The 25,550-nt window shown below is 32.8% G+C and overlaps 1 protein-coding gene across 1 annotated transcript; it reads right to left on the reverse strand.

The window, feature by feature from the left end:
• Positions 1 to 570: 570 nt before the first annotated feature.
• LOC144854516 (uncharacterized) lies at positions 571 to 25,550 on the reverse strand. The gene is made up of 49 exons (XM_078712467.1): positions 25,544 to 25,550; positions 23,040 to 23,171; positions 22,779 to 22,889; positions 21,982 to 22,230; positions 21,211 to 21,349; positions 20,741 to 20,948; positions 20,410 to 20,590; positions 19,927 to 20,219; positions 19,669 to 19,771; positions 19,206 to 19,554; positions 18,993 to 19,113; positions 18,644 to 18,829; positions 18,258 to 18,458; positions 17,541 to 17,818; positions 17,151 to 17,295; positions 16,351 to 16,566; positions 15,983 to 16,136; positions 15,310 to 15,590; positions 14,948 to 15,148; positions 14,488 to 14,623; positions 14,271 to 14,399; positions 13,638 to 14,035; positions 13,047 to 13,212; positions 12,582 to 12,800; positions 12,237 to 12,448; positions 11,977 to 12,082; positions 11,600 to 11,716; positions 10,973 to 11,108; positions 10,521 to 10,701; positions 10,018 to 10,297; positions 9,537 to 9,714; positions 8,996 to 9,317; positions 8,416 to 8,535; positions 7,964 to 8,092; positions 7,467 to 7,685; positions 6,913 to 7,053; positions 6,360 to 6,546; positions 5,746 to 5,899; positions 5,507 to 5,634; positions 5,236 to 5,375; positions 4,937 to 5,084; positions 4,488 to 4,688; positions 4,246 to 4,407; positions 3,450 to 4,042; positions 2,946 to 3,111; positions 2,471 to 2,782; positions 1,909 to 2,240; positions 1,115 to 1,414; positions 571 to 873 (listed from the first exon to the last, which is right to left on the reverse strand). Exons 1-49 carry the CDS (start codon positions 25,548 to 25,550, stop codon positions 577 to 579), a joined length of 9,864 nt encoding a protein of 3,287 aa, XP_078568593.1. The 3' UTR covers positions 571 to 576.

Raw genomic sequence — 25,550 nt, forward strand, 5'->3', positions numbered from 1 at the left:
CACAAAGAAAATGGTTTTAGTACCGATCCATGTCTGATATTTTCGAGACATGCTCTCGATAGACTGGAGAACATTTTAATTAGTCTTTATGATTATTTGATTGAACATTTTTTTTAAAGCCACATTTTAGTAATTCTCTAGTAAAATAGTCTTGTTACTTGCTCAAATAATTTGCATGCTTTTTAAAAAAAATTGAATATTTTGAATAGTATTTCACATTCAATCTTCTGATGTAGTCTTTTTTATTAGAAATGACTAATGTTATATGTATGTTTTAATTTAAAATTGTAAATTTGAAAATAGTAGTAGTACTTGCATTGGTAAAAATAATAATAATACATGTAATATGATTATTGTTAAATCAACATAAATCTTCCATTATTTAACAACACGGCTCTCTTCCGTTCCGTGAAGTTTGAATGTAACATAATGCTGACTGAACGTACAGTAGGATTAAAACACTTCCTAAACATTGTAGGTACATTTAATTCATTATATTATATGTAAGATTCAAAACTGCATTAAGATATTTATATTTCTTGTTATATCAAAACAAACGATGTCATAATTATATGTCTATGGTATCTGATAGAATGCAGTGTTTACGGTAGAGCACAGGCCTGCACAGCTAATTGCTGTTAGCGTTAGGAAGTAGTCAACATTAACGCCTACATTACTCAGTAACATAGTTTTTTCTGATGTTTCAAGCCATTGAACAACATCAGAAGCGCCATTTTGTGTTCCAACAGACACTTCATAAATTAACGATGAATTTGCTTGGAATGTTTCATCCCAGTCTAGCTTTACATTTCCCGTATTTGGCCATGTCAGTATAACATTATCTGAAGAGAAAAATATATACATGTTCGATATATGAAAGTATTGTTGTTATATGTATGTATAGTATGTGATGAAATGATATCTAAAGGCCTATCATACTATTTTCCTATTTAAATGATCTTTAGATATGACAATGGTTCATTATGCATATAAATTGTTGCAGCAACATTTACAATGTTTGTAACACCAGGGCCTAGGTAACGTAAGTAAGTTTAGCCTACAGGTCAAATTACTTGTCCTGTGCGTAGACTATACTCCCTAAAACCCATCAAGTAAATTGTCGCAATATCGAACTTAAATATTTAAAGTGACCCACAGGTGAATGACCTATAAATTTGAATTCATTATTGTGTGTGTGTAACTTACTGACAATCACTGGCGGTAATGTCTCTATAGAAACTTCTGCAGCAACACTATCACTAGTCATGTTGACTTGGTTCACAGCACGAACAAACACAACATACTTCATGTGGGGCAGTAAAGATAGATCATCGATAGTTGCCTGTGTATCTTCGGACGTTCCGCAAGTGATCCACTGCCCAGTGCATGTTGTAATGTTAGTTCCAATGCAGCACTTTATAGAGAACATTACATTGGAACAAAGATTATTTTTTAGTAATTTTTCAGTAGGCCTACAGATATGGAAACGCGAATCCCAAAGTACCATAGATTTTGTTTAATCCAACACCGTACCATTACACTGCGATCCCAGACGAATTGGCAACTTTGTGACATCATTTATTCGGTTCAATATAGGTCTATAACTGGGATCGTCGTTCGAAGCTAACGTTTATCTCTACAGTATATAGAAAGAGATACCTGCACCACCATAAAACTTAGGAGTATAGACCAATTAATACTTTGTCTGAATATTTCGACATTGATTATGTTATTATCAATTTACAATATTTAAACTTTACACAATGATGAAATGTATTGCTAGGAGCACAACTTATTGTTTCATAAACGTAAGATGATCTTTCAATGTTTTGTTTCTTTATAATATTAGCACATGTTGATTATAGAAACACATTATCAAAAGAAGAATACTGTAGTTCAGAAACTTACTTCATAACGAATGATTTTAACAGGAGCATAGAATCCATCCCACGTAAGAACTAACCGAGTTGTATCAGACTGATAATACCCACGTTGTATGTACGGAGATGGCGATGACGTCAGTACCCGAACATTAGCATTTTCGACAGTTGGTGGACGAGTTACTATAACAACTCCATCGGAACTTTGTCTGGAACTCATCCCGGCGTTGTTGTGAAACTTCATCGTAGAAAACAGTGGTACATTTTCATATCTCGTTTCATTCAATAAAGATAATCCGAATTCTTTGTCACAATCTACTTCAGTATACTTTTGAATTTCGTCCGTTAATGGATGATAACCTATATTAAGAATAATAACTTATTATTAAATAGATTTTTTTTTAGTTTATTCCAAACTCGTATACATTAAAATGTTCACCTAACTTAATCCTTAAAAACAAACAAACATCGTATTTTTTTTTTATTTATTCTTTTTTAACAATTCCGTCAACCTCTAAATAAAACGTCACAGAAAGAGTTGTTATCATAAGATGGTTTGTGTTTTTAACATAAATGGTTATGGTACAAACCTATTGCCCATTCACACAAGTATATTCCACTTTGCGCATCGAATGCTGACCACGTGATCATTACATTGTGATCAGTCTGATAGTCAATATCAAAAGCGTCTAAACCATCATAAACGAATTCAACAACTGGTTCTGTCATATCTATAGTTAATGGTGTACTTTTAACTCGAGTGGATAGACCAGCTGCATTGGTTGCAATCACAGTAACGTGTACTTGGACGCCATTTTGTAGAACTACGTCACTATTGATTCCTTCATTTTTGGTGCCAGTAGATTTGAATCCTTGGATTTGTGTTCCTCCTTGGACAGTACCTAGAAATAATTCATAATTGCCTATATTTTATTATTTATTTAAGTATTTTATTTAAGTTTTTAAACGACTAGTTTTGTAGGCCTAATTAATCTACCAGGCCTGGCAAGCTATCCTAAAACATGGCTGTTAAAGTAGTATATAGAAGCCATCTAATTTGATTACCGATTGCCCATGTGTAATCCACAATTGGGCTTTCTGGATCAACGAAGTGCCACATTGCATGTATTGATGACCAATCATGTATGAACTGAGTTTTAAACTGAATAGCTCCATCTCCAATCACATCTGCCGTATCTTCATTGTTGTCATGGTAGGAATATGTTGCAACCTAGATACAATAATATAGTGTATTTTTTGTTTTTAACCTACCGTATTCATTAGTACTATAAAAAGCAATCATAACTACAATATTTAATTTCATTGTATTTTTTTTTAAAATAAAATACTGCTAAGCCTACAAGCAGCAGCTTACGTAGTTTATACTGTAGGCCTCCACATGCACACTTTTGAAGAAAAAGGCATTGGTGTGCTTTATAATGTTTTAACAAAAATACTAGAGCTAAGAAATAGAATGAATGCACACAATTTGATTACAAGAAGATAAATGAACTGAATTATTTACAATATGAATAAGTTAGATTGGAAAAGAAGAAAAGTGACACTTACAGTTAAATTGTCTAACAGCATCAGTCCGTTTGTGCTGACTGTGTATATGGTAATTTCACTTTCTATGGAATTGGCTGTAAAGAAATATACGTGTCTTTGCCAAACATCACTTCCATTAATGTCATTACCATTGTATAACTTGAATATATGATGCACATCGGGTGCTTCAACTGCAGCTTCTTGTCTTACCAAAGGCACTGATGACGATGTCACAAAATGTGTGTAAAACGTCAACATGTAGTGGAAACCTGATTGTGTATTGATGGATTGAGTTAGTCCACCTTGCAATAACACAAATGTTGTACCATCTTGAGCTTTGTGTTCTGACGTATACACAACTACTCTAGAGTTGTTCTTTAAGTACCATCCTGCTGGAACATCGGATTCTATGGTAGGGATGTCTTCAACGTGTCCACTCCAAGGTATAGTATACAGACTTTCTTCAAATGAAGGATTTGTTAAAATATTTTTACCGTAAAACACCCTTTCCATTGGAACTGGTGGTGTAGCATCAACAATAAATCCATCAGATACGGCGATTGGTGAAACATGACCAGCCGCATCGTAACTTCTAACTTTTGCATACCTTTGGCCTTTTGTAACAATAAAAAATCAGTAAATGTATATAAATTAATTAAATATTTGATTATATACGTTATAATTCTACAGTATACATATATATATATATTATAGTATACATATACTTTGAATACATTTACAGTTAACTTATAACGTAACAAAATAATGATCCTACCAGATGTGACATTTCTTGTCAGATATACGGTAGCCGAGTTACCAATCTTAACTTTCTGCCACTTATTGATGTTGCACTCGTTTGGATTTGCTGTTTCGCCAATACAATATTCAAAATGACTTATAAATGACTCAAAGTCAATAAATCCATGCCAAGAAGTCTTGATATCCATCGCTGATGCCTGATATTCGACATCGTGAAGATCTAGCAAAAATAATAATTGTATTTATTACCTTCGTCAAATTTGGAAAAAGGTTGAAGAATACCAAAGATGACATACGTACCCTTTCCGTCGAGAACTATTCCTGCAATTGGAGGCTGTAGATCAACGATGAATCCGTCGGATACAACTAAAGTATGGAGGCCAGCGTGGTTATAAGCTCTGACATTTGTATAGTAGCGTTGTCCATTCTTCAGTGTTAAGTGTTCAAACGTACATTGTTCAATATTTCCCGGTAATTCCAGAAATGTTTTTACATCATCACCTAAGAATAAACACACGTTAGAGGCTGAAACATCTGACGAGATCTCAAAACCAATGATGTTCTTGTATTAACATTAGACAAGCATACTATCAATGTTATTCTAATTACAAACTTTGTTATTTGATGTATATATATTTATGTTCCGTTTTTATATTTGCATAATAGCAAAACATTTAATAAAGATAATAACTTTACTTAGGCCTATAATGTTTTCTTCATGATACAAACATTTTTTTCTTAGAACTTACCGCCTGGAAATGTACTGAGTGAAACTTCATAGTGGCTGATGCCTCCTGATTCATCACGAAATACATAACGCCAAGAAACACTCACGTGATCAGTTTCAGTTAGAAAGTCAGTGTCGACTGTGGCATTATCGTTTATGTGTTCTTTCACCTAAGCATTTATATTAAAAATTAATAGACAAAGCTTATTTCTGGAAGTGGTTTATTTAAACATATATTTTTTTTATTATTAAATATGTTGCTGTTCTTTTAACAAACAAAGATACATAGAATAGGAATAATTCAACTTAACTAAAACTTACAGCAATTCCTGTTCTTGATGTCACATCTGGAGGACGGACATCTACTACAAGTCCGTTCGACCGATAAATTGCGTAAGAGTTGGGGGAAAACCAAGCTCGTATGAAGAAATAGTACACAAGGTTTGGCGTCAGTGGTTTATCTGAAAAGGTTTATATAATTTTGTTTGGAACATTTTATTAAATAACAATGATATTGTACACCTGTAAAAGACAACTAATGATAACTTCCCAATGTGTAAATCATGTCAACAAAAATTATTTTGGAGTGTACCTTTGTCAAGCATAAGTACCGCAGATGTTTCTTGACCAACGTCAAACCATACTTGATCTACGGCAGCATTGAAGATTCCTTTCGGTTGCTTTAATGTTGATGAGAAGTCTCCTGCACTCCACTCGTACCTGAATTGTATAACGACTATTTTAAATATTTCATATAATAAAATATTTTACAAAACAGTCAATACATATTTGATGAGATTTGTCTAAAGCTTTTAAAATATGAATGTTTACCTTTCAACTTGACGAGCAGACGATCCATTAACTGACCAAGTTGCCGCCAGCATACATCGACTGAAAGTAAAGTTAACATCTGATTTCTGATCGTCTTTGGTTAGGAGGTTTAGATCAATAATATCATTTACAATGATGTTCTCTGTACCTGGGTCTGTAAGATATCAATCAAAATAATAATGTTATTTATAGTTGTTATAGTTATAGCTTTTTCGCATGGTCGAACCTTGGTACCTGATATTAGGGCAGTTTTTTTTTACTTAGGCTTTGCCTACTGAAAATGGAATTCAATTTACCGATCCCTATAGCGATGGATAGCTTTGTTGTTCCTTGCAAATAGGTTGAGAGAAGTGAAAACCCAATATCTGGTCTCTATATTATGGAGCCACCCAAAACGTAAATTATTTTATCAATTATTAATTATTTTAATATGTTTGAAATATAACGAAAGTCGATCTTTTCAATAATTTCATTGAAACTTGGTCATATTTCAAAGGCAGTTACTTCTAATGAGATTGTATAGTAATTTCAAAATAGATATAGCAATTATTGAAAATGAATAGATTTACTGTAGCTAAACTTAGTCTACCCATTATTTGCATGATTTAACATACCATCAGTAATATCTTGGCAGTGTGTATTCGCAGGAGGAAGACAGATTTGGTTTTGAGGTGCACATGTACAATGACCTTCACAGGAATAAGCCGAACATCTTCTTACAAGCAGCAATGTTCCTTCATTTGTAACGCCAGATGAGACGACTTCAAAGGCAGAGTGTGCTCTTAACGATGAAAGACCAGCCTAGTATCAATGTATAAGAGAAGATGAATTTAAAAATAAACTGAATAAACAAATAACCATATATTTTTAAAATATAATAAAAATTTACAGTGAAACATGGTGTTTACTAATATAAATTCAAATTTAATATCAAAAGAGTAAATTTGACACAACTACTAGAGAAAAAAAACTGTGTGCGGCGTGCCTCTCTAGATCCGCCATGTTGTGCTTACATATAGGTTACATCCCAATTCCTACACAATTGTGTAGGTAAACTTTTATAAACAAATGTTCTGCTTTTTAAAAAAATATTATATAAATAAAGGCTTAAATCTTTTTACACCAGATTTGGAGTTATAAAACCTTTAAAATTATAGTACAACTTACACCATTTACGGCCCAAAGTGAAATGTAGAGTACTACTGATGACTGTATATCACCTATTACGGGTATTGATGCTGTAAAAACTTCATCGCCATCTACTACTACTACAGTATTGTTATCTGGTGTAACGTCAATGGGCCCATCCTATAGTATCGTAATGAACATTAATTTGACATTATTATCAAAATAATTTAATAACTTTCTTTATGATTTAATAAAATCATTCACGGTTCTTTTATTTTAGTTACATATCCACTGCTAGTTGTGTTTCTAGATTGAAACTTAAATGAACTGTAATAAATTAATTTGATAAAAGTAAGAAGAAAAACTCAAGAGGAAACTGGTCCACTGCTAGTTGACCAGTTTCCTCTTGAGTTTTTCTTCTTACTTTTATCAAATTAATTTATTACAGTTCATTTAAGTTTTAATCTACAAACACATAGGCCTACTGTACGGTTTTTTAACAGATAAATATTTTTTCTGTGTGCCTATGGAATTATAATTGTTGAGGCTTATTTGATGTTTTAATAATGTTAATACTTTTATCATAAACTTACAGGGGATAAATCAGATGCCGCGTAGCTGCTTCCAACCGTAAATCGGTAATAACTCACGCCAGAATGAGAATCAACAAAGCCAAGCCACGCAAGATTCAGGACGCCATTGGCAGGCGAGTTTTGCTTCCATGTCATCCAACCTGATTGGTGTCTGTCTAGATCAGCAGCATGGTCGGTATCAACAGCAAATGTACCGACTGTCGGAGCTGTGGAATCAACCTTTCAACAACACAAAAGTAAGTTATGCATTTAAAAAAAAATGCGGTCAATACTAAAAAAAGGAAATTAAACATACGCCTGTTCGACGCTACATTCTTTCGTCCCTATTTGTTATATCTTAATATCTCCTAGATAAGTTAATGCCAGTAATCAACAACAATTTGATCTAAGAACAATTCAAATGTATACAGAATAATAATTTCATAGATAAAGTTACTTTATTTTTTAAAATTCAAGAAATAAATAACCTACTGGGGTAGAACTATTATTTTATTTACCAATATTTCAGGAGTTGACATTTCAGTGCAGAGTTCAGCACCATTACAAGCTACCACTTTGACTTGGTATCTACTGCCGTCATGAAGGGCCAGATCTGTGAAAGTGTAATCAATTTCTGAACTTGCAATCTGAAACAGATAACATGTATTACAACCTATTCTACAATGTATGGTTTCCTTTTTTTTAACTGGTATTTAAAATTTGTTTTGTCAAATCATTATTGATGAAAGATTTTTTTTAAATGACGACATGTATAGTCTCTGTTGGTCCTTGTCAAAAATGTATGATGTGTTTAAAATATGAGAGTACAAACGTCAACCATGACAATAATGTGGATTTTGTTTCCTAACATGTCTAGGAGGCCAGATGCTTACCGTAATATGAGCGATGTTGCATTTTGCAATAAAATATCAATCATTCAATAATAATAATAATACAATTACGCAATTACCTGTGTTAGTGGAACATCAACGTCTCCATCATGATGTGTAAACACCGATAAGTATTGTCGTTTAATGCCACTCTCACTGTCATTAAATTCCCATTGTACGGATAGCAACGAATTCAAAACCTAGTTCAATTCGTAATGTGAAGAAATAGCATATTTATAATGAAACAGTTTTAGTATCTGATATATTACTTACTTATGCAAAAAGATAAAAACCCACAAATGTATTATGTGTGAACAAAAGGTAGACCAAAAGCAGAGCACAAACAATTTAGTGACTTTTGAACGTTAACATTTGAATTAAGAAATGTAGTTCTTGAGTATAGTACTCATATGATAGGTAGAGGTAGGGTTAAGAGGATTACGTAGTTTCCGATTTTATCAATATTTTATATCAATAACTATTTCTATTTCATGATTACTATTAATAATAATTAGTAATACTAATTCGACAAAAAGTAAAGTGATCAACTGAAAATGTATTATTGAGGATAAAAAAATGTTTGTTTAAATTTCTCTAAATAATTGTATAAGAACCTGTCTGTTTCTCATTTTGACATAAGATATTAAAACACAAATCTACCTGTGTAGATGGCACAGCACTTCCCGCTCTTGACGACACCTCAATTGACCTGATAATTTGTGGCGCCGTGACATCAACTTTGAAACCATCAGATGTTCTTTCCACTGAAAGGCCAACCTTATTATACGCTTTCACTGTCACAAAAATGAATGTATTTAACTGTAAATCAAAATTGAGAGTAGTAAAGACAATCTCCGATAGATGATGCGATTGTAACGCCATGATGTCATTTCCGCCAGGTGTTGTGCCAGCCCACCATTCAAAATAAGACAATCCGGAATGTGGGTCATTAAAGCCCCACCAATGTGCTTCTAAAACACGTCTATAAAACAAAAATGAATACAATAAATGTTAGCCTTGGCAAAAGAAGGTAAAGAATAAAAATTAGGTTAACGGCAATCGTAAAACAATTCGAAAAATTGGTCATCGTATTTTTAACTGTAGGTAGATATTAGCTGGACCACGCCTAAGTAAAACCTTTACAAAAATTGTGAAATATTACAATTTAAAACAAACAAGTCAAAGCAAGAAAAAAAATCACCTAGAATTCTGGAAATTGATGTCACCCCCAGAGCTGCCATCAAAAACAAATCCAGCGACAGGTGGAGAGTTGTCTACAAGTATTCCGTCTGAGCTTACTTCAGTACATAGATCTACCGCGTCACATGCAGTTACAGTTGTATAATAAATGAGACCAGCAACAAGATTCAAATAGTTGACTTCTCCATCTATAGTACATTGTATAAAAACAAACAAGCTTGTTAGCAATACTAGATCTGTGAACCTTAAAATGATGATGACGAACGTAGATAAATGATGGGGTGCGCCCGGGGTGCGATATGCATGGCTACTGAGGGCACAGACAACATTACAGAAGAACATCGAAAATAAACATAGCCCTACTAATATCTATTTTGAAGTAGGCCTACCCATTCTTTACTTAACTATCAAATACATTTAATGGAATGGGATACAGAAAATATAATGAAAAAAACAAATAATGTGTGATAGTGTGAGTAAACGCTTAACCTTACATTTTGCTAAACCAACATTTTGCTCTTCCATGACATCATCACATCCACGACATAGCCCAACTTTCCAACTGTAACTGATAACCTGTGTTCCACGATCTATAAATCCATTCCAATAAGCGAAAATAGTGGATGTGTCTTGCTGTGTATCTTTATCTTCTTGCGGATCTGTTAATGGTCCATCATACACAAAACCAGCGGATGGTGGTGATGTATCAACAGTTATTGCGCCACTGCACGTCATTGAAGACAACCCAGCTCCATTGTATGCCTAAAATGAATGCAAACATACTCTGACATCTTGTGTTTATTTTCATGGGAATTAATAATCAAGTTTACGTACTGCTTCAATTTAAATGTTACAGTTAAATTATATTATTAAAGTAAAATTATTTGTGGAATCCGGAAACTTCCAATCTCTTTGCTCAGAAAAGAAAATTTACGTTACATTTTTAAGATCAGCGTGAATTTTTGAGTAATGTTTTTGTGACTACCTTAACAGTAATGTAATAGTAATGTCCTGCTTGTAAATCCAAAGGGAAGTTTTCATTTGTAATAGCCTCCTCTGAAGACGTCACTGTATTTGGATATATGTCCGACCAGTAAGGGTTTGAACCAATGCTCCATTCGTAAGAAGAAATACCACTTTCATGGTCATTGAAAACACCATTCCAACTATAACAAAAAATCAATTAGTTAATCTTTCTTATACTATTATGTTGACCATCATTGTTCATAAACATTGACAAGACAGTTTTACAGACCAAGTATGTCAGAGGAAAGGAGAAGATTATTTCTTGACGACGACATAGACGCCGGCGCAGACTTCCTTGATCTGATAGTTTGTCCATAATTTTGATCATACTACTTAAGGTAAACCTTTTAAATAATTGTCATATAAGCAACTTAAAGAATTGTTTGGTATAAAAACCGGATAACTATTTACCTTGCTTCGACCAAAGACGTAGAATAAAAAACATCGCCATCAACAACAATATTACTAGAACCCATATTAGGCGATGTACTATCAACTGTGATTCTCTGAGATGTTTTTGACGATGTTAATCCAACAAAATCCGTTGCTAGAATGAAAAATAAAAGTTATTGTGTTTTTTTCCTAATATTTTCTGTTAAAGATGTATGCCCCCACCTAAAAAATATGAAAAATGAAGATTAATAAAATCAGACTTTAAATAGGCCATTTTTGCAATTTTAATAAAGGTATTCACTTCTGTAAACAAAAAACCAAAAAAAAACAATTATTTCATTTATAAAAAGACAAACGAAACGGTTAATTTTAACCAAAAACCATTATCTGACAGACAATTTAAATATTTTTTGCTTTAAATTACATTTTTTTATATAAACCTTTTTTTGTTGCTATCCAGTTTTTGGTCAAAGTAAACTACTATATTCAACAGCATTAGCATATTTAACAACAAAAAATGGAAAAAGAAAAATGTAAGGGGTCAATATATCTTTATTAAGTGTACTCGTGTTTTATTTGTTGTGCTGACATTAATACAAAAACACATTCAATTTCTACCATGTAATTTTTAATTTATTCAAATACCTTTAATTGTAGCATAATAGTCTTTCCCATTATCAAGATGCATATCATGAACAATAATATGATTGGTGATGCCCACGTTTACAAAATCAACAATGTCTGTTCCTCCTGGAAATGTACCTATTTGATTAACAATAGAAAACATCAGTGCATATTAATGAGCAAGTTGATTTTTATATTGCTACAGTATAGTTGAAGTGTAGTGTACAGTTCACTAAAAGTATGTGCTTTATTATTACTCTATGCGTTTCCAAGCCCATTACGACGAAATTGTTCTTTATCTACTAAGGAAGTATCAACAGTATCTGAACACTTCTCTTCTTTTAGTTGGCGATAAGATTGATTTGTAAAGGCTTATAACAAAAATTATAATAACTTACCAACAGAGTATTGATAATAGCTTATACCAGAATGATGTGGCGAGGTTCCGTGTTCTTCCACATCAATAAAAGAGTCCCAGCTAATGCTTAAGTCCGACATTGAATGCTAAGTTTAAATAAAAATACAACACAAAAAAACAACAAATGAATACGTCGACATGAATGCTTCTGCCTAATATTTCATTTTAAAAAAATCAATCAAATAGGCCTAACCATTAATTTACATAAAACTATCAACAAAACAATTTTGAATAGATAACCTGATAAATATTTCCACGCTGCCAGCCTAACCAAACATCTCCGGGTGTTGGAGGTGTAAGGTCAATAACAACACCATCACTACAAGAAGACAACTCTGGTAAAACTTCTGTCCATTTCTCGTGATATTTCATTGTCTTCTCGGCATGTATACAAATAAAGTATTTTGACCCGTGTTTGAGGTTAAGTTTATCAACGTTTATGTACTCATCATCTACAAAAACATAACAATTTGAATAAATAGTATATTAGTATTTAGAGAAAGAAATAGCTAGATACTTGACTAAGTCTTTCAAATATTTATTAGCTTCTTTTTAATCAAAGTTTTAGTTAGTTAGATGTATTACCTGTTTGACCACATTGAAGTTTGTTTGGATGAGCGCATGGACTTGTTATACCTGCCAGATTTAAGTTGGTTGTATAGTCTTTAGGTGACACGCCAATTACAGCCCAATCATAAGTAAAATAACGAAGGGTTGGCCAGACAGCATGTAAGGATGTTTTCGCCCCACTGTAATCAATGTCCTCTTTCTCCCATTGTCCATTTTCTTCAAGTTCCACATGATCTAAATATAAAACAATAATTATATTAATTGAATTCTGCTGTTATATAGTAGGAAATAATACTTGTTAATATGTATTATTTTTTGATGTATGGTATGATGAAATTATTTCATTTAGCCTAGTAAATTCATTCTTCAGTGGGTCGTGTCACTGTTTGTACAATGTTAGAACTGGCATTATTATTAGTCATACACATTAATATATTATAGTTTGTTTAGATAATATATCAAATAAGCATAAAGATTTACTAAAAGCATCGATGACAATATTAGGATCAGCTTCTGGTGCTTTGTCACAGTCCCACAGTTCGCTAGACGTCGTTGATGAAAGTCCTGCTTTGTTGAAACCCTGGACAAGCAATCTTATACACGTAAACTTTGATATGTTAAACATCAATTCTGATTGGAAGGTAATCTGTAGTAATTGAAATAGAGAAGGAATAGAAACTAGGATGATAAATGAATAAATCGAAATCTTCAGGTACTTATTCGATTCTTTGTTGGAAGTTAAAAGAATTTAATGAGTAAATTTTTTTTCTAATTAGGGACCTCCATTATTTCGATGTCAATGTCTTATTTTCAAAGAAATATCTGTGTTAAATTTCTTACTAGTCACGTGTATTCTATTTTACTAAAAAATTATAATGTACTAAAAAAAAAGGATAGAAAATGCAAGTATGGAGTTTGCAGTTGTTTCCTAATAGAGGTACTCTAGTAACTAAAAAAATAAAAAGATGTCACAATGCATTTGTGAAAATTATGAAAATATGTTTAACTCAAGTCTTTCTCCGGTTTGTTCTCGCAATGGGTCACAAGGTTAAACCTTATACTAAATATTACCATGTCATCGTTGTCATACAAATCATCTACTTGTTTCCACGACAGTAACAATCCATTTGCTTCTTGACCGTTTGTTAGTGACCATTCATAATGATCCATTGTGTCGATGTTTATAGATCCCTCAAACACATCATGTAAAAACGGCTCAAATGCAACATCAATGCGTGGAATTTCATTCTCGTATACAAGCTCTACAAAAACTATACTTGGTGTCGGTGGTGCAGAAAGTACCCACAATCCATCAGTGAAATGTGGATTGAAACAGATATTTGAGTTACAGAATTCTACTTTTGACCTATAGTGTCCACTATACTCAAGATTTAATCCGGATGTCAATACGCTATTAACCATGCCTAGATATTTTGGGCCATCAATGATTGTCCATAGCTGGTTATCGACTATATAGAATAAAAAAGGTTTGTTAAAACTGTTGTATCTATTGTATTGTGGAGTTAATTTTGATAACAAGAAGAAATTATAAACTCTTTGGATATTCTCGGCTGTCTTCAATCAGTTGTCCGTTCAAATGTACCTTCGCATTCTACCTTTGAAAACACCGTTCGATATAGATAGTAAATATCTTTAAAATTTAATGAAAATAAATCTACTGAAATAAATGAATGAGTTTCTTACCATCAATTTGTTTTTCCATTGTCCAAATAACATGCGTGATAAATGACGACACATTATTAGAAATAGTCCAATGGGAACTATAACTTGTTTTACTGCTTTGGAAATCTTGATCTTGAACACAATAAGAACCTGTCAAAACCAACATATATATACTGTAAATTATTATTGTTTTTCATTTATTTTTTATTTAATATAAGATTGTTGCAAAAATACTTACCGTTATGTGAACATGGTTCACCGTCTGCAACCTTTATTCCATAAAGAGCGGTGTCTCTAGGAAGAATACTCACACCGTCAGAAGTTACGTTGACACTGCCAGCCGATGATGTGGCAACGACAACTGTGTAGTATATCTAAGTAAAAAACCATCATCAACATGTAACTTTCTTTTTTTAAAGAAATAGGTAATAGATTTCAATCAGTTCATGAACTACTGGGTGTAGATCATTCTACTTTTTTTACACTCTTCACAATAATCATCCTAATTGCTGATATACTCTCTTTTTGTTATTTGAATTATGTTATAGTACTGTCATGTCAAAGCAACTAAACATGTAAAACAAAACACGAAATCAATTTGTCAACAAACAAGACAATAGTTTGTTTTACTGTTTACTATTTTTACTAACATTCTTTTTATTACAATTATCTATATCGAATATATTATCACTTCTTACCGTAAACTCTGAAAGTTCTAAATTTTGTATTTTAAAATATTCTTTATTATCAACTTCAATAAACCCATCACTGACGTCACTATGGCCTGGGTTTGTTCCCACAGCAACTTGGTAACTAACTTCATCATGAACATTTTGGAAACCATACCAATAGACTGCTATAGCATCATCCTCACTCTGACTGTCTATATCAACGTAACTCTATCATAATGTAAATAAATAAATAAATAAAGCGATATTGTATACTGTAGTGAGTGTATAGGTTATAACCATAGACATAGACCTTTGGCGCTCAGCGTTTTCCCATTTAGTTTAGAACAAATAAATATTATTCAAAAAAACAAAATTCAAAACGTCCTTACCACTGGTACTGTAGATTGCGTCTGTTTAACAGAGATATCAAACACAATCCCAAGCGTCGGAAGAGCGTTACTATGGTAATAGGGCTCAGATACACCGATGGTCGAAAGACCGGCGACGTTTGTTGCTTTGATCGACACAAAGTAAACATGGTTAACATGAAGTTCCCAATCCAGTCGTGATATTGGTATTGCTGTACATAATGTCGATGTGTTTAACGTACACGGACTGTTAGCGTTGATTGGTTCATAGTTAAGAAGTTCAGATGTTCCTGCGGAATGCCCTATTCATAAAAAAATATACAATGTAAGAGGCATGGAAATTCCTCTGAAATCTCTGAAATTAGCCTGTTTCCAGTGGAGTACATATAATTTTGGAGTTATACAATTATTCTGTTCCTGTTAAATAAAAAAAAATGGTGTATTTGGCAGAGTTACCAACTGTTTATAGAAAAAGCCATTTAAAACAAGGAGTTATCCGTCAAGGTGCGGATAAATAATCTTTTAAAAACGTTCTCTTCCTGATTAAAGAATGTCCTTGTGGGAAATGTGCAATCATTGAGGTATAATTTCATGGTACAATGTTATAGCAGAAATCATAGGACTTGTATTGTACGTTATCCTTAGCATTAACATGTATGTTCAATTTGAATAAATAATTATAACTTTTCCTTACCAACTGCTACGTCATATGTAAGAGCTTCGACATCTTCGTTGTCAGTGAAGCTATCAACGTGCCATTTAGCTAAAAGATATTCCCCAGCAAGACTTACGTATATTTCGCCAATGAAAAAGGGAGGCGTAACATCCACAAGTATTGGACCAATAAGCTGAAATATAGTAACCACAATTTATCTAACACCGGACGTTTATTGTTTGAATTATCTTCCAGCCTTTACCAATATGTTATAACGTTTCAATTGTGTATTCGCACTACACTGCGTCGCATGCTTACTGCTACAATTATAACATCAGATGAATATTTCGTGACTTCAAGATATTTTACAGAATGAAACATTGTATTTATTAAACAAATAAACCTACCCTAGTAGTAGACATCTTCGCTCTGTTAAATGCCTGTATGATGATAAAGAATTCAACGCCTTCGCCAAGATGAGGGTGGTATGTTTTAAACATTGGATGACCCCCTGTAGATTTAAACGGCATTAGATCTGCACCAACTGTAGGCGTACTTGAAAAACCAATGAAGTAGTCAAATATTTCACTTTCAATGTCTGTTCCGATCCACGTGGCAGATAACTGAAATAGTATTAAAATGAATGTATTAAATGAAAATGTCTACTCTACTTCCATCATGAAAACACCCGTGATCAAATCCTTCCAATATATAGTATCTGCTACTAATTAAACTGGGCTGAATTGCGCACACATATGGACGGTACATACATACAACAACATTCTTCTACCCTAAGTCTTTTCGTTTCAAGTGCTGCCACTAAACGGCGCCCGTTCGCCTGTTCACAACGACAGATGCTGAATGGACCAGTACACCGGGGTAACCTCGTACTCTTTCAAAAGATGCACTGGTTTCTTTAAAGTTCACACTAGCCAGATGTCCTTATCCGAGAAGATTTGTTCTACCACCGTCAACAATGACGGCCGAGGAGTGTCTTGAATCTGTGCAATTTGGAATACTATGGGATGCCTTAACCCGCTTGGTCACTCGACTCGAATCAAATTCTAGTAGTAACTCGAATAATACAAACAAACAAAACTCTCTAATAAATCGATAATATATGTTGATTATTATGATTTGCTCTCACTAAAATATATATCTGGAATATATTGTAACATCCATGATGTTTAGCATAAGTAGTACTCACATATCTATCTTCCCTCAAGTATAAGTAATTAGATAGCGGCTTGTTTTCCAGACATTCATAATTACTAATCATATTAACTGTATCATTCGAAAATGAAATTGGAATCAAAGATAAAGTTGTTTCATCGATGTTGCGAGAGAAAGAACTGAAAAAACAAAAGGCTTTCATAATTACCCACTGTATTTTTTACGAATCTTGAGACAAAATGGTACAATTTATGAAAACTCAAGGAATGACAATGACGTACTATTACTCCACCAAGAAAATGTGTTTACTAGACAGTGTTTATGCTATATTCGTAATTGATTAATAGTTATATTTTTAAAATTATGAAACATTTTGTTTGTAGATTCCTTGTATTGGTTATAATTAATTATACGCAAACCTTACATGCATTCGTCAGATGGGCGCTCAACAAGTGATCTCTTGAGGTACTGGCTGATGAACCAAACCGTCGAGTTATCAATGCTCAGAAGTCCTGGTCTTACGTACAAGTTTTCTATGATGACATCTTGCAAAGTGGGAGGCGAATGGTCAATTGTTACACCGTCTGAACAAACAGGTTCCGATGGATCAACTGCATTATTGAAAGCAACGACTGTAACGTAGTATTTTCCTGTTGATGGTGCAGTCCATGTAGCAAAAGTTGATGTCGTTGTAAAGGTTGTCTAATAATATTAAAAGAATGATTGATGATAAAAAATCAATAAACCACTGTTTCTTTTGAATCCGCTAATATAGGGCCTTTGATTCAATTAAGCTTCAGAATACTATTAAAAATAATTCAAGCATAACTGTATGAGTTATAAATAAAACTCAATACTTGTTTAACTGTACCACAATTATTTCGTAGTCTATTGTTGTACATAAGATTGCACTTTTATTTCTGATGTGTTATTTTGTTTATGTATTTTTAGAATTGGGAGTGTGAATTTGAATGTTTATATTTATTATTCGTTATTACTTGTATTTTTTGTAACAATGTTTACTTAGTTGCAATAAAGGAATTTGATTTAAGATTAGGTAATTTGGTGTTTGGTGTCATTATAAAGATTAATAATCACTATGCTTGTTATATCTAATTCGAAATTATTCAGTAAGTCTTACCAAATTTACATTATAAAAATCAGCAATCGTCAGACATCTGCTACTGATACCATATTTATAATACTTAATCCCACTTTCCTTGTCGAAGAATCCCGACCAATGTGCATCAATTCTAACATCTTGTTGAAAATCAATATCATTTTCGCCAGGTAAACTTTCGAAAACTGTACCAGGATGAGGATTAGATGTGTCTATGGTTATCTAATCAAATCAAAATAACTCTTATTACCATGTAAAATATATTACACCTTCATATACATACTTCTAGGTCCGTTTTATAATATATACTAGCCTAATTACAAATATAAAGGCAGACACAACAATCTATACAAAACTCACATATTCAGCAATTACAGAACAATCTAAGTTGTTACGATAACACCTACCTTTCTTGTGAGATTTGCAACAAGCATTGCATTATTTGTTACGGTGATTTTTACGTATATTTCTTGATCGTGTTTAACGTTGCTGATGTTCATTCTGCTTAAACCTGGTTGGAAGCTATAGTTAATTCCGTAACAATCTCCTTTTGGAATACATATGCAATCGGGTGGAAGACATGCATAAGGTTTCTGTGAATATTAATAACAAATAATAGTAATCTTTATTTCTTTATTCTTGACCTAATTTTCCTCATAACACCATGTTTTTAAATACCATTATGTTTTGACATTTATTTAAGTATTTATTGATTTTCATCATACATCATCAAACAAAAACATAAGTATCACTTACACTGTGGTCTACAGTAAGATGATCTGAGCCAAGAACTATTACATTTCCTTCGTGTACATCATACACTTCCCATTGAATTATCTTCAGTCCACTGTGCGCATCAAATGATTGGAATTCAAAACTAAATAAAAACAAAAGTAATTTTTAAAAGGGGAAAGTAAACAGAACAATTTGTATTTATTAAGAATGTTATACATTATTTTGGTCACCTACTTCATTTCAAGTAAATCTGCAGAATTATGTACTGCTATGTTTCTTTCACGATCTTTTACTAGCCACAGATCTTGAATGATTGCTTCACTAGAGTCAACGTGAATCACCACAGAATCAACCAATGTATTCCACATGATGTCAGTTGCTCTCACCCAGAACGTTATTGAATCGCCATCAATTCGTGGAATACTATATGATTCTAATGTAGTTAATCCAACATCATTCCATGAACCTAGGTTGCAAGTTGAACATCCTTTATGATCCAATGAGAACGTGTCCTCAAATTTAACTACGCCCAATTTATTGGGTATGGCAATTATTCCTCTGGTTCCATTCCATTGATCATACTCTGTAATATATAATTTAGACTGAACTTTAGTACCAATATGTATTCTGCAGCTGCTGTCACTATCTCATGTGATTTTAGAAACGGGTCGAGGTGTATTAAATAATTTCAATATACGTGCGTATATTGTTACCACTTCCCACGAACGAGCGTTATATAACTTAGTAAGGTTAAAACAGTTTACATATTTCATTTTCACTGTTATTTTTGGATATTGAATCTATTTGAGCAATTCAAACATTTCATATAATGTCTGTATCATTGACAAGAAATATAGGCATAACTTTTATTTCATTTGGGAACGACAATTTTGACACGCGTAGGTTACAAAGAGGGAAGAAGATTTGTAGAGATAGAGTATGAGTTAATCCAAACTTGTCTAAAGTGTTTACCTGGCAATAATTCAGTACTATAATAATCTCCAATCTCATTCAAAAGCTTATGTACTTCATGATACTCATTTGTGTAATGATTAGTCCAATCTACAAGTACATTTGAATGTAAATCAGTCAACCATTCATATCCAGTATCAATTGAAGCTGAAATCACCAGAAGTGAGGTGTCCAATTTAAAAGTGACGTTGTTAATATCATCAAATAGAATAAACCTTCGAGCGAGTTGTACGTTTCCAGCCAAGTCAAACACTTCTAGCACTACTGAGTACAGACCTAAACAAAAGAGTGTTTATTATAAAGTTAGCAATATCTACAAGAATGTGGTACAAGTATCAATTCAGCTTTGTTGCAAAGTGTATTACAAAGGTGGGTCTACTCTGGATTTGAAAATGTTATTGAATCATGGCGATAACATTTAATTCATGTTCAACTTTAATGCAATGGTGATGACAAATTAAATTACCTGGGAGAGGTAACACAAAGTTATTTCCTCCATTGCTATCACCAGTTGCAAGCGGGTCCCTTGTCATAACTTCTTCTAGTTTACCATCGGATTGCAATGACATTGGTCTGATTTCGTACTGATATCTTTCTATACCAGAATCAGGATCAGTCCATCCAGACCAACTTACAGAGATGTTTCCCTGTAGAATTAACAAGCAACTCAACCTAGACTTATAATTTTTACTTAAAAGAAATACAATTGCATCTGAACAATGGATGTAAGGAAGAGATGAACTACATTGCAGTTTAAATCAAACATAAAGATTATTATTTTTACACAAGAAATCTACCTGTTTTGTGACGTCGTTGCCACAATCAAATAATTGAAAAGAGCAAGACGACGTCACTGCGCAATGACCTGGATCAACAAAGTCAAATACGTAACTGCTCTGTCTTTCCAGAATACGACCACTGTAGTAGCGATTAGACTGTGTGCTTGTGTCACGATCTTCAACAGTTACATATCCACCATTTTCAACTTCAACTTCAACAGTTAATCTAAATAACAAGCTTTAATTATTAACTTTAATAATTTGAATACTAAAAAAAATAATATTAAGTTTTACTATTGACGCTTACTCTCTTTTAAGGTTTATTGATTTTAATATTAGGTATATTTATCTAAAAACATAATAATGTGATTTATGATGACATTGTTAGGCCTCTGAGTGGGTAGCAATTTGTAACTTTTGAAAGTTTAAGACCACTGATTTTACAATTAAATAATTTGAGTAAACAATAAGGATTTAAATTACGATACCTGTCACCAGTTTTTAATATCCAACCTGATAAATCCAACGTTTCCACTCCGACGCAATGATACAAACTCTGACGTGGAGCAGTTTGCTGGGCTGTATCACTGCATGGAATTCGAGCGACCTCTTTCGATTTCGTCCTATCTATAATCAATTTGATAATTGTTAGTTAATAAATATTTTTTAAAAACAGTTGCATTATTAGGGAGTAAAACATTATGAAACATATACTAATTAACTTTATGAAGTTATACCACAGGTTGTGAGATACACAACTGTTAAATGTAGTGCTAATTAGTCTCATACGAATGCTACAAATGTGGGTTAGTGAGAAAGTGGGCGAGCAAATCTACAGCATTTATATATATATATGAGATTGTTAAAGAGTCGCTATCCAATCGAGTTTGAACAATACCATGAAAGTCCCAGTGGCCTAATGGTTAGGACAGCTGCATATCAAGTAGACGGTCCGAGTTCGAGTTTTGGTTTGGGCGACTTTTTCTCATTCTCACAGATTTCCTCATCTTTATCGTTTCAAATTAATTAATTAAATTTCTCTATATCACCGGGCGGTTTAGAATTAATGTTCTTTGCCTGATTTGTTTATATATATATATATTAAAATATACAACAACAAAATTAACAATGTATTTTTAGGCGCTGAAATGTATTGATTGGAAATCAGATGAGAAAGTAAGAGGTGGTTATCTAAAATGTTTTAAGAAGCATGGACATGTTAATTGTTATTGGTCTAACGCCTGTGTAAGTATATTTACCTTTATTATACAAGGTTGCTATGGTGACACCTTGAATCATTCCTAGAGCAAAACCTGATATATATGGCGGCAAAGGCTCATTTGGTTGAATATAAGAGCTTCTCCAATCATTTTCTATGTTCTTTAACGTTATCTGACGTACGTAATAAATGTGTTCAGAATCTACACACTGGAGTTCTAGAGTTCCACCAGAGGTATCATGGAGCTTTGTAAGGCAGTAATCCATACTTGGGGCTTGATCTGATGTCACTGTTGTAGAAAAAGAAAATTTGCTGTCTTTATATAGTTTTTTATTGGTTTATAATGTCTGTGTACAGTATAGTATCTAAAGTATAATGTTCTAGACATATAAAAAATATACGATAATTCATAAAAAGATTATAATTTATCCACATCGTGTACGTTATTTAGCAGGTCATAATAACTCAGAATGGGCCTGACCACTGTCGCTTGTGTCTCGAAATAACCTTCACGCGCTTTGTTAATTACCGTCCTCTTCGTTTAAGGTCCCTATGCGAAAGTTCCCTAATACAGTTTCGACGACACAATAACGTTTATTTTAAACGAGACAATGCTTAAAAAGTCACTAGTGTACTTCTGTCAAATGTTAATACTAATAGATTTACATGGAATGATACCAAAGGTAGCTCTCTATGATGTTCAATTTATGCAAATAGTAATTCTTCTCAATAAACGTTCCGAATTTGATAGGAAGAAATTTGACGATGAAACAATGATTTTTTTCAATCAAGATTATAATATAAATCAAAATTTCAATTGTTTATTAATCTACCTACTTGTTCTGCAGTCAGCTCCAGTAAAACCAGTTGTGCACGCACAACTGTCACTGCCATCTGAACACGTTCCCGGATAACAAATTGTACTACTGGTTCTCCAAGAACAATTCTCTATAATAAAATAATTTGCTGATTTTAACATGATTGTGTTTGTTAATGAATACATTGTACACTCAAGGATACAAACAACTCTGTCAGAATGTAAAACTCAGATTATGAACGTTTGCTGTTTGTGTTACTCCAAACATATTGCCTAGTTACCTTCACAGATTGGTCCTTTATTGAGGTACGCTTGACCTGTTAACGCCCCATAGTCTCCATTGCATTTCATACATTGCTGATCAGTTGATGTTGTGCAGCTTCTTAGATCACAGTTAGGTATAGCAGTACAAACTGTTGTAAACAAATAAATAAATAAAATTCATGAACACAATTCAGGATTTTCATTCAGCCGATTCTTTCTTCTTTTTTGTAACTTGTGCTTGCTACTGCTACTAGTTGCAGACGAAAACTACAGCACACTACAGTATGACCGGTACCCTTCTCATTTGTGTTTTTCATAATCTCTCTAAGTTGAGGGTAATATAAATTTTTGTATAATTTTTGGTGAGACAGACTTTGCAGTCTTTACTTTGCAAACTCCAAGGGCATTAGTTTCTTCGCCTCCCAAATAAACCAATCAACTGTTTTACATGTGAGTTCAACCATATATATAATAATATCATTTTGTGGTGATATGCTAAACAATTCTTATATTAAGATCAAATTTCCTTTCACAAATAATTGTTATAATCATGATTATCCTTTATTTTTCCAAAGATAATGTTAATGGTCAACTCAAAATAGAGTTTAAAGAAATTGTTTAACAGAGATTAAATGGATTGTTCAAAGGAATATAGTACACTATTTTCTTTTGTACATGCCCATTCTGATCGAGTCTATTATGATGTTCAATGATTTTGGATCCTATTTTTAGTATAGAGGCTCTATACTAAATAAATAGAAAGAGTACTATTTTACCATAGGCGAATTTCAATCAATGGTAAATTCATAGAGTGTTGACAGTTTATGGTTCCACTGCTCTATGTTAATACTTACGGCGACATGAGGTTGATGAAGCCAAATAATGCTGACTGGTACATGTAGAGCACGCACAACTACGAGGTTTCAACACAAATGACAGAGATGCACAGTTTTCAACGTTGCAATCTGTACGTTATAAATCAGCAGTTAGGAATAGGAAGCGGAATGCTTGGTTTATTCAACTTAAAGTGCATTGTAAAGTTAATGTTAATATTGTCGAATTTATATAGCGCATTTAACAATCAGCAGATTGAATTAGGCTACAATGAACTAACTAAAAGGTTGTTGATTTTTATTTAAAAGCTTTTAAGGTAAATTACAAAATTGAAAAGAATTGCTTTTGAATACTGTATATTTTGCAGTCAGGCTTACGCTATGCATGTGTAAGACAGAGAGGAAAACACAAATATAGAAGATAATAGTTTGGATAAAAACAATATTCTGAAAAGTCCTGTGAGCACGGATCACGGCAAAAATAGAAAATAACCTATTGCGATAAGTGATTAAGATAACATACTGGAATGTTACAAAAGCCGGGCAAAGAAATCAAATAAAGCAAAACAAATACAAATACAAATAAAGTGGGAGGGTTTGTGGAAAATAATAATTAAACTTTAAGAACCTGAGCACAAGTGTGCGGCTGGCGATGATTTAGAAATGGGTGAAGTGTATGAGACGCCAACCGTGCAAATGGCGATTAGTGTGTGACACCACCAATCGGACGATTTTTTTGTGTTCTCAATTACGTCAGAGCAGTGCAATGTGGATACTTACAAGGAGTTTTACATACATAATAAGCTGCTGGAATGTACCAATAAGAATCCCACCAACAATAGTTAATTTTCGATATATATGTATAGTAATAATGGTAACGTTGAACTGGATGACCAGGAAACCATGGACAAAAATATCTGTAAAAATAGGTTAAGAACATATTATGTAGAGGTCTAAAAATCCGATAGATGACAAGCGCCCACTTTAGGTAGTAGCACACTATGAATATTTTATATAGAAAACGAATATTTAGAAATCTTGCAATCTCTCAGATTTTCAGAGAACGTTTTTAAGAAAAAATATGCAGTGGTGGGGCGACAATAACAATTTTGAAAAAAGTAACAATTGAATATTTATAATGATAACAAGAAACACAAAAACAAATATAACAAGAAAAAAGAAAGAGAATAAAAAAAAGAACAAAAACAACAAGAATATATACATGATGTGGTTGTATTAAAATATTCATATAACAATAAAAGAATATTCTGTGAGAGAAGTAGGCCTAAGTGCCTTAATTTAAAAATAATTATAATTTTCCTTTTGATAGTTCTTTGTCAATATGGCTTTTCATATGTTTATTCAAATAAGATGTAATAATAATGTGCTTATTGTCAACTAGGACAGTTGTAACTGTTTTTCTATATTAAATGTAATCGACGAAATTTTTGGATGAGTTTATAGATATCTTATTTGCATTACACCACTTTAACTAATTACTTAATTAAGAAGATACTTCATCAAGATTTATATTAGTGGTCTGCATCATAAAGTATGCATACAAAAATATTTCATTTGCAAATAATTGACATGTCATTTTGTGTCATATTTGTTTACCATGTCAGAGACAACTTTGAGTTTTATGTTGTTCCATATTTCCGAAATTTCAGAAATTTCTGAAAACCTACCATCCAT

Source organism: Antedon bifida, chromosome 10 (assembly GCF_963402885.1).
Source record: "Antedon bifida chromosome 10, ecAntBifi1.1, whole genome shotgun sequence".
NCBI lineage: Eukaryota > Metazoa > Echinodermata > Crinoidea > Comatulida > Antedonidae > Antedon > Antedon bifida.

What these genes read in the sequence shown, in the direction of transcription:
- LOC144854516 (XM_078712467.1), bottom strand. An exon ending in ACTTGAGGGAAGATAGATAT is followed by an intron (nt 16,567 to 17,150) that starts GTGAGTACTACT and finishes ATACTATTTCAG; the next exon opens with TTATCTGCCACGTGGATCGG. An exon ending in AGCGTGGAAATATTTATCAG is followed by an intron (nt 12,083 to 12,236) that starts GTTATCTATTCA and finishes ATTTAAACTTAG; the next exon opens with CATTCAATGTCGGACTTAAG.